The sequence below is a fragment of the Ranitomeya variabilis genome, chromosome 3, assembly GCF_051348905.1.
Source record: "Ranitomeya variabilis isolate aRanVar5 chromosome 3, aRanVar5.hap1, whole genome shotgun sequence".
NCBI lineage: Eukaryota > Metazoa > Chordata > Amphibia > Anura > Dendrobatidae > Ranitomeya > Ranitomeya variabilis.
In genome coordinates, this window is record NC_135234.1 from 268,314,101 (window position 1) to 268,328,389 (window position 14,289).

Sequence of the window (14,289 nt, forward strand, 5' to 3'; positions counted from 1 at the left end):
TTCACCTTAAGTGGCTTATTTTTCAAAATATATTCTACATATAAAATAGTGGTGGCTTCCTAGACGACGCACACAGAAGAATTGACTGGTGTCTTTTTTTTATCCATTTCACAGCTTTCAATGCAGATAAAAGAAGCAACATGTTCATTATTTTTTACATTAAAGAAATAATGTACTGAAACGATCCAGGGTGCATTTCCAGTAGATGAGGAGAAGTGCTAATTGACCAATGACCAACAACATGTTTGCTGGTTGGTGGTCATTTAATAGTTTACATAGGCTGCCAGGATTCAGGTGTGCACTATAGGATCTGTAATACACTATTTTGTGTGCTTCGGACGCCACTGTTCTCAGCAGCACAGTTCCTGTTATAAAGGATGATGCATTGCTGGCAACGATTACTTTTTAGGCAAATCACATGAAGATTTCACCCAAGGAACGAACGCTTGTGATAATCTTGCAAAGTAAACAGGCTTCCGTTAATTTGACAAAAGAATGGAAGTCTGTCTAGACATCAAGATTATTGTAAAAGAGGGTTCCTAGAAATGCTCATTCACGATAATTGTGCATCTCTGTAGTCACACTCCAAAATCTTGAAGTCTTATTAGAACAGTGAAGGCTTCTATAGCCACAAACAGTATATTAACACCTATGATTTCAGCACGGTATGGTCACTGAGCGCATATAGGTGTGATGGTCAAGTGTCAGCATACAGTGGGGTACAGAAAGGTTTTGGGTCCAGTAATGTACAAAGGTTGAAAATCAGTATTCTGTGCATTCGGTAGTTTAGCCACTTTTACACTACACAATTGGTCTGTATTTTTATTCCTGGACCAAAAATTTATTAGATACAGTATAAATATGGATTTCAACTTAGATATAGATTTTCCTCCTAGTTTTGGCCTAAAAAGTAGAATTTAGGAAGCACTGAGTAAATCTGTATATGAAAGTAACCCTATAGAGAGTGCCTCAACACATCTGTCTGTTTGCCCCTGGTGCCCCCCATTTATTTGCCTGAAGAGTGGCTGCTGCTCTGGCAGACCTAGTGAGTTTGTGTGACAATCGTTTGAATACATGGCAAAAATTGAAATGTACAGCGAGAAGCAACTCTCCTAAGGGTAAGACAAGATGGACTCAAGTTGATCTTCATTTGAAAAAAGGGATTCTATTACCTACCTGGGTTATACGATTACAAACTAGGGGAAGTTATTTGTGCATTATTAGACATGGTAACAAAGATTTGTATAGATGTAACCAATGCCATTTAAAAAAAAAACAAAACAAAAAAAACACAAGAACTTTTTTTTTTTTTTACAAAATTGGAAAACTTTTTGCATTTCAGCTTACAATTTTACTGTATAACAGTTGCCTACTGCAAGTACAACATATTTTACTTACCCAAATAATTGATTCGAAGAGCGGCAGGTTCATGCAAACCAAGAGTACGTTTTCTTACATCCCACAGTAGGTTATCGCAACAACGGGACATTGTCCAAGTGCTGCCACACAATACTTCCACCTTAAAAAAATAAATACAAAGTATAAATAGGCACTATGATATTAAATCATGGAAGTAAGTTACAGCAAAAAATTGACTATTTAAACACTATGTCCATATAAAATATATTTATTAGTGTCATTACATTGTAGCAAATATCAATACCATGTTTATGACATCATTTGCCCGTATCCAAGAGTGCCTCCATTATAGACAAAACTGAAGAAGATTCCACTGGCCTGATGAAGTTATCTTAAATATGGATATAACCATTTACTCCTAAACAGGTTTTATTTTTTTTTTTCTTAAAGGGAAGCTGTCAGCAGGATTATGCAGTAACCTACACACAGTGTCAGGTCGGCGCCGTTATACTGATTAAAATGATACCTTGTGGTTGCTGTTTAATCATTATTTTCAGTTAATGATATGCTCGTGCTCCTGGGGTGGCGTGTGTGTGGGTGCATGTGGTGGTGGTGGTGGTGGGGGGGGGGGGGTCTTCATGTGGTGCTATTGCTTAGGTATTCATACTGACGGCTTATGTCAGGTCACTGATCCCTCAGTGACCTGCCCCCTATTTTACATACTGAATAAAAAAAATAAAAAAATACAGTTGTGGCCAAAAGTATTGACACCCCTGCAATTCTGTCAAATAATACTCAGTTTCTTCCTGAAAATGATTGCAATCACAAATTCTTTGGTATTATTATCTTCATTTAATTTGTCTTAAATGAAAAAACACAAAAGAGAATGAAGCAAAAAGCAAAACATTGATCATTTCACACAAAACTCCAAAAATGGGCCAGACAAAAGCATTGGCACCCTCAGCCTAATACTTGGTTGCGACCAACCGCTTCCGGTAACCATCAATGAGTTTCTTACAATGCTCTGCTGGAATTTTAGACCATTCTTCTTTGGCAAACTGCTCCAGGTCCCTGATATTTGAAGGGTGCCTTCTCCAAACTGCCATTTTTAGATCTCTCCACAGGTGTTCTATGGGATTCAGGTCTGGACTCATTGCTGGCCACCTTAGAAGTCTCCAGTGCTTTTTCTCAAACCATTTTCTAGTGCTTTTTGAAGTGTGTTTTGGGTCATTGTCCTGCTGGAAGACCCATGACCTCTGAGGGAGACCCAGCTTTCTCACACTGGGCCCTACATTATGCTGCAAAATTTGTTGGTAGTCTTCAGACTTCATAATGCCATGCACACGGTCAAGCAGTCCAGTGCCAGAGGCAGCAAAGCAACCCCAAAACATCAGGAAACCTCCGCCATGTTTGACCGTAGGGACCGTGTTCTTTTCTTTGAATGCCTCTTTTTTTCTCCTGTAAACTCTATGTTGATGCCTTTGCCCAAAAACTCTACTTTTGTCTCATCTGACCAGAGAACATTCTTCCAAAACGTTTTAGTTTTTTTCAGGTAAGTTTTGGCAAACTCCAGCCTGGCTTTTTTATGTCTCGGGGTAAGAAGTGGGGTCTTCCTGGGTCTCCTACCATACAGTCCCTTTTCATTAAGACGCCGAAGGATAGTACGGGTTGACACTGTTGTACCCTCGGACTGCAGGGCAGCTTGAACTTGTTTGGATGTTAGTCGAGGTTCTTTATCCAACATTCGCACAATCTTGTGTTGAAATCTCTTGTCAATTTTTCTTTTTCGTCCACATCTAGGGAGGTTAGCCACAGTGCCATGGGCTTTAATCTTCTTGATGACACTGTGCACAGTAGACACAGGAACATTCAGGTCTTTGGAGATGGACTCGTAGCCTTGAGATTGCTCATGCTTCCTCACAATTTGGTTTCTCAAGTCCAAAGACAGTTCTTTGGTCTTCTTTCTTTTCTCCATGCTCAATGTGGTACACACAAGGACACAGGACAGAGGTTGAGTCAACTTTAATCAATGTCAACTGGCTGCAAGTGTGATTTAGTTATTGCCAACACCTGTTAGGTGCCACAGGTAAGTTACAGGTGCTGTTAATTACACTAATTAGAGAAGCATCACATGATTTTTCTAACAGTGCCAATACTTTTGTCCACCCCCTTTTTTATGTTTGGTGTGGAATTATATCTAAATTTGGCTTTAGGACAATTCTTTTTGTGTTTTTTCATTTAAGACAAATTAAATGAAGATAATAATGTCAAACAGTTTGCGTTTGCAATCATTTTCAGGAAGAAACAGAGTATTATCTGACAGAATTGCATACTTTTTGCCACAACTGTATATATCACATTGAGCAGGCAGGCGCTGGCGCCTCCGCTACAGCATGATCACATGTGTAATGTGCACTTAATTATTTTATTTGCTGGTATAAATTCAGAAAAAAAAATTGTCTCAAAATAGTCTTAACTGCGTCTGCTCAGTAGACTCTATCGGCAATTCGATAGATACTACTGCACAGTCACCATCTTAGTGGAGACAATTTTTTTTTTCTGTAGCAAGAGAGCGCCGCCTGCGCAGTAGCATCTACTGGATCACAAATGCCACTGTGCAGGCGCAGCCAGCGCCATTTTAAGACAGAATTTATTCTTGTTTCTGAATTTATTTATACCAGAAAATAAAATAATTAAATGCAGACTATACATGCAATCATGCTGCAGCGCAGGCACCGACGCCTGCCTGCTGAATGTGATAAATATATACTGTCAAAAAAATAAAGGGAACACTAAAATACCACATCCTAGACATCTATGAATGAAATATTCCAGTTGCAAATATTTATTCATTGCATATTGGAATGTGTTCAGAACAATAAAACATAATTATCAATGTAAATCAAAATGAATATTCCATGGAGGTCTGGATTTGAAATGATACTCAAAATCAAAGTGGAAAATCAAATTACAGGCTGATCCAACTTTAGTGGAAATGCCTCATGACAAAGTCTCCTCCCAGACCTGGACTAAAGCATCTGCCAACTCCTGGACAGTCTGTGGTGCAACGTAACGTTGGTGGATGGTGCGAGACATGATGTCCCAGATGTGCTCAATCGGATTCAGGTCTGGAGAATGGGCGGGCCAGTCTATAGCTTCAATGCCTTCATCTTGCAGGAACTGCTGACACTCCAGCCACATGAGGTCTGGCATTGTCCTGCATTAGGAGGAACCCAGGGCCAACAGCACCAGCATATGGTCTCACAAGGGGTCTGAGGATCTCATCTCAGTGCCTAAAGGCAGTCAGGCTACCTCTGGCGAGCGCATGGAGAGCTGTGTGGCCCTCCAAAGAAATGCCACCCCACACCATTACTGACCCACTGCCAAACCGGTCATGCTGAAGGATGTTGCAGGCAGCAGATCGCTCTCCTCGGCATTTCCAGACTCTGTCACATCTGTCACATGTGACAGTGTGAACCTGTTTTCATCTGTGAAGAGCACAGGGCGCCAGTGGCGGATTCGCCAATCCTGGTGTTAGGTGGCAAATGACAAGCGTCCTGCATGGTATTGGGCTGTGAGTACAACCCCCATCTGTGGACGTCGGGCACTCAGACCATCCTCATGGAGTTGGTTACACAGCCCTCCATGTGCTCGCCAGAGGTAGCCTGACTGCCATTAGGTACCGAGATGAAATCCTCAGACCCCTTGTGAGACCATATGCTGGTGCGGTTGGCCCTGGGTTCCTCCTAATGCAGGACAATGCCAGACATCATGTGATGAAGGCATTGAAGCTATGGACTGGCCTGCCTGCCCGTTCCCCAGGCCTGAATCCGATTGAACACATCTGGGACATCATGTCTCGCACCATCCACCAACTTCACGTTGCACCACAGACTGTCCAGGAGTTGGCGGATGCTTTAGTCCAGGTCTGGGAGGAGATCCCTCAGGAGACCATCCGCCGCCTCATAAGGAGCATGCCCAGGCCTTGTAGGAAGATCATACAGGTATGGGGAGGCCACACACACTACTGAACAAGATTTCTCCCGCGCATCCCCCCTACTCTGGAACTCTACCCCAACATATCAGACTCTCGCCTACCGTGGAAACCTTCAAAAAGAACCTGAATACCTACCTCTTCCAACAAGCCTACAACCTGCAGTAACAACCGATAGACCAAACCACTGTACAAACAGCTCTACCCTCGCCTACTGTATTCTCACCCATCCCTTGTAGATTGTGAGCCCTCGCGGGCAGGGTCCTCTCTCCTCATGTACCAGTCGTGACTTGTATTGATTAAGATTATTGTACTTGTTTTTTTATTATGTATACCCCTTTTCACATGTAAAGCTCTATGGAATAAATGGCGCTATAATAATGAATAATTATAATAATAATAATGTCCTTGTCTTTCCACTGAAGTTGGATCAGCCTGTAACTTCATTTTCCACTTTGATTTTGAGCATCATTCCAACTCCAGATCTCTGTGGCATATTAGTTGTGATTTACGTTGATCATTTTTAGGTTTTATTCTGCTCAACACATTCCACTATGTAATGAATAAAGATTGACAACTGGAATATTTCAGTCAGTGACATCTAGGATGTGGGATTTTAGTGTTCCCTTTAATTTTCTGAGCAGTGTATAATCTAATATATAATTGCCTAGAATACTACTTCCTGCAATTTGTGCCAACTTCCGTGGCTTTGTCCGGAGCTATTGTCCGGAGCTAATGTCCGGAGCTAATGTCCGTAGCTAATGTCCGGAGCTAATGTCCGGAGCTAATGTCCGGAGATAAGTGACGTCACCAGTGTCCTACACCCAGGCAGAGCACAGTGGCCCCAGGCAGAGCACAGGGGCCCCAGGCAGAACTTGGGGCCCCAGGCAGAGCACAGGGGCCCCAGGCAGAGCACAGGGGCCCCAGGCAGCATATGGGGACCCAGGCAGAGCACAGGGGCCCCAGGCAGCATATGGGGCCCCAGGCAGAGCACATTGGCCCCAGGCAGAGCACACACCAAATCGGAGGCCGAGGGGCCCCGCCAACCAAATCGGAGGCCGAGGAGCCCCGCCCACCAAATCGAAGGCCGAGCGGCCCCGCCCACCAAAGCGGAGGCCGAGGGGCCCGGCCCCGCCCACCAAAGCGGAGGCCGAGGGGCCCCGCCCACCAAATCGAAGGCCGAGGGTCCCCGCCCACCAAATCGGAGGCCGAGGGTCCCCGCACACCAAATCGGAGGCCGAGGGGCCCCGCCCACCAAATCGGAGGCCGAGGGTCCCCGCCCACCAAAGCGGAGGCCGAGGGTCCCCGCCCACCAAATCGGAGGCCGAGGGTCCCCGCCCACCAAATCGGAGGCCGAGGGTCCCCGCCCACCAAATCGGAGGCCGAGGGTCCCCGCCCACCAAATCGGAGGCCGAGGGTCCCCGCCCACCAAATCGGAGGCCGAGGGTCCACGCCCACCAAATCGGAGGCCGAGAGTCCCCACCCACCAAATCGGAGGCCGAGGGGCCCCGCCAACCAAATCGGAGGCCGAGGGGCCCCGCCAACCAAATCGGAGGCCGAGGAGCCCCGCCCACCAAAGCGGAGGCCGAGGGGCCCGGCCCCGCACACCAATGCGGAGGCCGAGGGTCCCCGCCCACCACATCGGAGGCCGAGTGTCCCCGCCCACCAAATCGGAGGCCGAGTGTCCCCGCCCACCAAATCGGAGGCCGAGGGTCCCCGCCCACCAAATCGGAGGCCGAGGGTCTACACCAACCAAATCGGAGGCCGAGGGGCCCCGACCACCAAATCGAAGGCCGAGGGGCCCCGCCCACCAAAGCGGAGGCCGAGGGTCCCCGCACACCAAATCGGAGGCCGAGGGTCCCCGCCCACCAAATCGGAGGCCGAGGGTCCCCGCCCACCAAATCGGAGGCCGAGGGGCCCCGCCCACCACATCGGAGGCCGAGGGGCCCCGCCCACCACATCGGAGGCCGAGGGTCCCCGCCCACCAAATCGGAGGCCGAGGGTCCCCGCCCACCAAATCGGAGGCCGAGGGTCCACACCATCCAAATCGGAGGCCGAGGGGCCCCGTCCACCAAATCGGAGGCCGACGGGCCCCACCCACCAAAGCGGAGGCCGAGGGTCCCCGCCCACCAAATCGGAGGCCGAGGGTCCCCGCCCACCAAATCGGAGGCCGAGGGTCCCCGCCCACCAAATCGGAGGCCGAGGGTCCACACCAACCAAATCGGAGGCCGAGGGGCCCCGCCCACCAAATCGAAGGCCGAGGGGCCCCGCCCACCAAAGTGGAGGCCGAGGGTCCCCGCACACCAAATCGGAGGCAGAGGGACCCCGCCCACCAAATCGGAGGCCGAGGGGCCCCGCCCACCAAAGTGGAGGCCGAGGGGCCCCGACCACCAAAGCGGAGGCCGAGGGTCCCCGACCACCAAAGCGGAGGCCGAGGGTCTCCGCCCACCAAATCGGAGGCCGAGGGTCTCCGCCCACCAAATCGGAGGCCGAGGGTCCCCGCCCACCAAATCGGAGGCCAAGGGGCCCCGCCCACCAAATAGGAGGCCGAGGGGCCCCGCCAACCAAATCGGAGGCCGAGGAGCCCCGCCCACCAAATCGAAGGCCGAGCGGCCCCGCCCACCAAAGCGGAGGCCGAGGGGCCCGGCCCCGCCCACCAAAGCGGAGGCCGAGGGGCCCCGCCCACCAAAGCAGAGGCCGAGGGGCCCCGCCCACCACATCGGAGGCCGAGGGTCCCCGCCCACCACATCGGAGGCCGAGGGTCCCCGCCCACCAAATCGGAGGCCGAGGGTCCCCGCCCACCAAATCGGAGGCCGAGGGTCCCCGCCCACCAAATCGGAGGCCGAGGGTCCCCGCCCACCAAATCGGAGGCCGAGGGTCCCCGCCCACCAAATCGGAGGCCGAGGGTCCCCGCCCACCAAATCGGAGGCCGAGGGTCCCCGCCCACCAAATCGGAGGCCGAGGGTCCCCGCCCACCAAATCGGAGGCCGAGGGTCCCCGCCCACCAAATCGGAGGACGAGGGGCCCCGCCAACCAAATCGGAGGCCGAGGGGCCCCGCCCACCAAATCGGAGGATAAGGGGCCCTGCCCACAAAATCGGAGGCCGAGGGGCCCCACCAACCAAATCGGAGGCCGAGGAGCCCCGCCCACCAAATCGAAGGCCGAGCGGCCCCGCCCACCAAAGCGGAGGCAGAGGGACCCCGCCCACCAATACGGAGGCCGAGGGTCCCCGCCCACCAAAGCGGAGGCCGAGGGTCCCCGCCCACCAAATCGGAGGTCGAGGGTCCCCGCCCACCAAATCGGAGGCCGAGGGTCCCCGCCCACCAAATCGGAGGCCGGTCCCCGCCCACCAAATCGGAGGCCGAGGGTCCCCACCCACCAAAATCGGAGGACGAGGGGCCCCACCAACCAAATCGGAGGCCGAGGAGCCCCGCCCACCAAAAGTAAGTGCGGCCCCAAAAGTAAGTGCGCCCCCGGGTGCAAAAGTAAGTGCGCCCCCGGGTGCAAAAGTAAGTGCGCCCCCGGGTGCAAAAGTAAGCGCGCCCCCGGGTGCAAAAGTAAGTGCGCCCCCTGGTGCAAAAGTAAGTGCGCCCCCTAGTGCAAAAGTAAGTGCGCCTCTGGGTGCAAAAGTAAGTGCGCCCCCGGGTGCAAAAGTAAGCGCGCCCCCGGCCCCGGGTGCAAAAGTAAGCGCGCCCCCCAGTCCCGTGTGTGAAAAGTGCTGCTGTAAAGCTGGTAGCGCTGTTCAAGCACCATGTATTTCCTTCAGGAAATGCCCATCTAATATATAATTGCCTAGAATACTACTTCCTGCAATTTGTGCCAACTTCCGTGGCTTTGTCCGGAGCTAATGTCCGGAGCTAATGTCCGGAGCTAATGTCCGGAGATAAGTGACGTCACCAGTGTCCTACACCCAGGCAGAGCACAGGGGCCCCAGGCAGCATATGGGGCCCCAGGCAGAGCACAGTGGCCCCAGGCAGCATATGGGGCCCCAGGCAGAGCACAGTGGTCCCAGGCAGAGCACAGGGGCCCCAGGCAGCCTATGGGGCCCCAGGCAGAGCACAGTGGCCCCAGGCAGAGCACAGGGGCCCCAGGCAGCATATGGGGCCCCAGGCAGAGCACAGGGGCCCCAGGCAGCATATGGGGCCCCAGGCAGAGCACAGTGGCCCCAGGCAGAGCACAGGGGCCCCAGGCAGAACATGGGGCCCCAGGCAGAGCACAGGGGCCCCAGGCAGCATATGGGGCCCCAGGCAGAGCACAGGGGCCCAGGCAGCATATGGGGCCCCAGGCAGAGCACAGTGGCCCCAGGCAGAGCACAGGGGCCCCAGGCAGAACATGGGGCCCCAGGCAGAGCACAGGGGCCCCAGGCAGCATATGGGGCCCCAGGCAGAGCACAGGGGCCCCAGGCAGAGCATGGGGCCCCAGGCAGAGCACAGTGGCCCCAGGCAGCATATGGGGCCCCAGGCAGAGCACAGTGGTCCCAGGCAGAGCACAGGGGCCCCAGGCAGCTTATGGGGCCCCAGGCAGAGCACAGTGGCCCCAGGCAGAACATGGGGCCCCAGGCAGAGCACAGGGGCCCCAGGCAGAGCACAGGGGCCCCAGGCAGAGCACAGGGGCCCCAGGCAGAGCACAGGGGCCCCAGGCGGCATATGGGGCCCCAGGCAGAGCACAGGGGCCCCAGGCAGAATATGGGGCCCCAGGCAGAGCACAGGGGCCCCAGGCAGCATATGGGGCCCCAGGCAGAGCACAGTGGTCCCAGGCAGAGCACAGGGGCCCCAGGCAGAACATGGGGCCCCAGGCAGAACATGGGGCCCCAGGCAGAGCACAGGGGCCCCAGGCAGCATATGGGGCCCCAGGCAGAGCACAGCGATATTTTGGACCACTGTGCGGTGTTTCAGACCCCCTGTGTGATGTCTGGGGCCCTGTTCTTAAGTATATTAAAGATTAAAGTAACGTATATTAAAGTATATTACAGATCAAATTTGACACGTTTATGAGCACCATTGAGTGATATACTCAAGAATGACATAATTTTTCAACATTTTATGGTTTCAAACTGTAAACACTCAGAGTTTTTTTTACTACAACCAGAAAACCTTAATGGTTCATAAAAAACTTGACTGTTCAGGATATGATAAAAGTCATAGTATTCTGAATCTTTAACTTATAAAGATACCTTTACATGGGGTGATTATTGGTTCCAGAGAGGCTTTCGGCCGATAATCGTACACATGGCTGGTGACAGGACAATACAATATAAACGTTCAAAGGTAAACACTGATAACATTAAAATCTAATATATAATTGCCTAGAATACTACTTCCGGCAATTTGTGCCAACTTCCGTGGCTTTGTCCGGAGATAATGTCCGGAGATAAGTGACGTCACCAGCGTCCTACACCCGCTCAGGGTGGACAAAGATATATGCCTTCGTGGTGCGCGGCACTTTTCTGATTGGTTGCCGCCTGCCGCGAGCGACCAATCAGAAATGTGCCGTACTGTCAAGAATTGTCAAGAGCTGGTGAGTGCAGCCATTTTTTGTTCTTTCTTACTATTATTTATTAATTGTATTATTCTTACATTTGAATAAATAAAGTATATATGGATTCTAGACTCCCGATTCTTTAGAATCGGGCTGCCATCTAGTAATATATATATATATATATATATATATATATATATATATATATATATATATATATATACATACATACACACACACACACCGTATATACTCGAGTATAAGCCGACCCGAGTATAAGCCGACCCCCCTAATTTTGCCACAATAAACTGGGAAAACTTATTGACTCGAGTATAAGCCTAGGGTGGAAAATGCAGCACTATCGGTGAATTTCAAAAATAAAAATAGATGCTCCATACCATTCATTATGGCCCCATAGATGCTCCATATAAAGCTGTGCCACATATAATGCTCTGCACCGTTCATTATGGCCCCATAGATGCTCCATAAAAAGCTGTGCCATATATAATGCTCTGCACCGTTCATTATGGCCCCATAGATGCTCCACATAAAGCTGTGCCATATATAATGCTCTGCACCGTTCATTATGGCCCCATAGATGCTCCACATAAAGCTGTGCCATATATAATGCTCTGCACCGGTCATTATGGTCCCATAGATGCTCCACATAAAGCTGTGCCATATATAATGCTCTGCACCGTTCATTATGGCCCCATAGATGCTCCATAGAAAGCTGTGCCATATATAATGCTCTGCACCGTTCATTATGGCACCATAGATGCTCCATAAAAAGCTGTGCCATATATAATGCTCTGAACAAAATATAAGAAAGGGTGCACTCAAGCTGTATTGGATAAACAGAGGGGGGTGCAGTGCCTAGTCCAATAATGTATATGGCAAAGAAAAGAAAAAAAGATTGGACTACAAACAGGCCAGCACAACCACAAGGAATAGAAAAATACCAAATAGTTTATTAAACACCACAGCAAAGAACATCTAAAAACATTAAAAATACAACAAGTGTGTACAAAACACCCCTAATCACACATAATATGTCTGCAAGAAATATTTTAACATAATATAGTAAGATAAATAGGGCTGGCAGTATAAATCACCACATGTTTGCAAAGAAGCATATACCGTATATATATAATAGCTGAAAAGGGAGAGGTCTCTATAACGTGCAAAAGACCTGTAGATAAGGAAAACCAAACCCTATGTGCTGCACTCCCTATAGATGTATCAGCATAGTGAGCCTAAGAAAAAATAATAATAATAATTATATATATATATATATATATATATATATATATATATGTCCAAAAGCTCACCAAAAGACCATCAACCAGGGTAGAAAACAGTCAACAAGATTGATAGCCCATGCAAACAATGAAAGAGATATAATGCTGTATATACTCAGCTGAATGTGGAAGAAAATAAGCCGAAGCCCACAGATAAACTGGCTCTAAAATGCCATGCAGCTATCCATGCCCTAAGTGACTGGCATGGAATCAGAAAAGGGTGTGTGGAGAGAACCCCACGCGTATCGCCGCCGTAGCGGCTTCGTCAGGGGAAGTCCATATATAATGCTCTGCACCGTTCAGTATGGCCCCATAGATGCTCCATAGAAAGCTGTGCCATATATAATGCTCTGCACCGTTCAGTATGGCCCCATAGATGTTCCATATAAATCTGTGGAATATATAATGCTGCTGCTGCAATAAAAAAAAAATGACATACTCACCTCTCTTGCTGCCTGCAGCTCCTCAGCGTCCCGTCTCGGCGTCTCTCCACACTGACTGTTCAGGCAGAGGGCGGCGCGCACACTAGTACGTCATCGCGCCCTCTGACCTGAACAGTCAGAGCAAGAGGACGCGGAAGACAGAGCGGCGCCCGGTGGGTGGAACGTGGACAGGTAACTATGACATACTTACCTGCTCCCGGCGTCCCTGGCTCCTTATCCCGGACAGCAGGTCTCCGGGTGCCGCAGCCTCTTCCTCTGTCAGCGGTCAGCGTTACCGTCATTAGAGAAATGAATATGCGGCTCCACCCCTATGGGAGTGGAGTCCATATTCATAACTTTAATGAGCGGTCCCACGTGACCGCTGAACAGGGGAAGAGCTGCGGCACCGAAGACCGTGGGACGGGCAGGGGGAGCGCCGGGACTAGGTGAGTATATGACAGACCTCTCTCCCCCTCACCCGCCGACCCCACCGCCGATCATGACTCGAGTATAAGCCGAGAGGGGCAATTTCAGCCCAAAAATTTGGGCTGAAAATCTCGGCTTATACTCGAGTATATACGGTATATGTATATATATATATATATATATATATATATATATATATATATATATATATATATATATATATATATATATATTCACACATACAGGGGTTGGACAAAATAATGGAAACACCTGGAAACATAAACAAAAGTTAGTTTAATATACTGTAGGTCCACCTTTTGCGGCGATTACAGCCTCAATTCTCCCAGGTATGGATTCATACAAGGTGTGAGATGTTTCCAAAGGAATTTTAGCCCATTCTGCAGTTAAAACACCCTCCAGTTTGAGCGACGATGGCGGCGGATATCAACGTCTAACTTCAATCTCTAAAATCGACCATAAATGCTCAATAATGTTGAGGTCTGGGGATTATGGGGGCCAGATGAGATGCTCAACTTCATTAGAATGTTCCTCGTGCCATGCTTTAACGATTCTAGCTGTATGAATTGGTGCATTATCATCCTGAAAGATGGCGTTCCCCTCCGGGAACAATGCTTGAACCATTGGATGCACTTGGTCGCCCAAAATGCCTAAAAAATCTCGGCTGTTACTTCTTCCATGAAGGGATATCATTGGCCCGGCGGATCTCCACGAAATAGCACCCCAGATCATCACAGAACCGCCACCATGTTTTACGGTTGGGAGAAGGCAGTCTGGATGGAATGCTTCTTTTGGCTGTCGCCAAACGTACACTAGGCCGGAGGTCGGAAATAGGGTAAATGATGATTCGTCTGAGAATATCACATGTTTCTACTGCTCGAGGGACCAATTCTGGAGGTTTCTACACCAGTCTAAACGCTTGGAAACATTTGTCATTGAGAGCAGCGGTTTTCTAATTGCAGCTCTTCCATGGAATCCAGATTTGTGCAGCTTCCGATGAAAAATTTTCGTGGAAACTGGGTTCTGTAGGTGTTCATTGAGCTCAGCAGTGATTTTCGGAGCCGTGGTCTTGCGATCCTCTTTCACAATTCGCTTTAGAGTCCGACGGTCTCTCTCAGTCAATATTGACTTTCGGCCGGACCTGTGCTTTGCTGCGGACATTTTTCCTTCTCTTTCAAACGCAGTCATTACTTTGGAGACAGTACCTCTTAACACGCCAAGCATTTGGGCACTTTCTGTTACACTAGCGCCTGCCATACGAGCACCAACAATTTGGCCTCTTTGAAAATCC

At 49.8% G+C, this 14,289-nt stretch overlaps 1 protein-coding gene across 8 annotated transcripts in view; it reads right to left on the reverse strand.

The window, feature by feature from the left end:
• Window positions 1–14,289, reverse strand: part of DCAF6 (DDB1 and CUL4 associated factor 6) — a 618,531-nt gene that overhangs the window by 569,759 nt on the left and 34,483 nt on the right. For all 8 annotated transcript variants that reach the window (XM_077295474.1, XM_077295473.1, XM_077295472.1 and 5 more), the window contains exon 2: window positions 1,399–1,519. In XM_077295474.1, coding sequence (XP_077151589.1) covers window positions 1,399–1,489 — 91 coding nt within the window. In that variant the 5' untranslated portion in view covers window positions 1,490–1,519. The remainder of the gene's footprint in view (window positions 1–1,398; window positions 1,520–14,289) is intronic.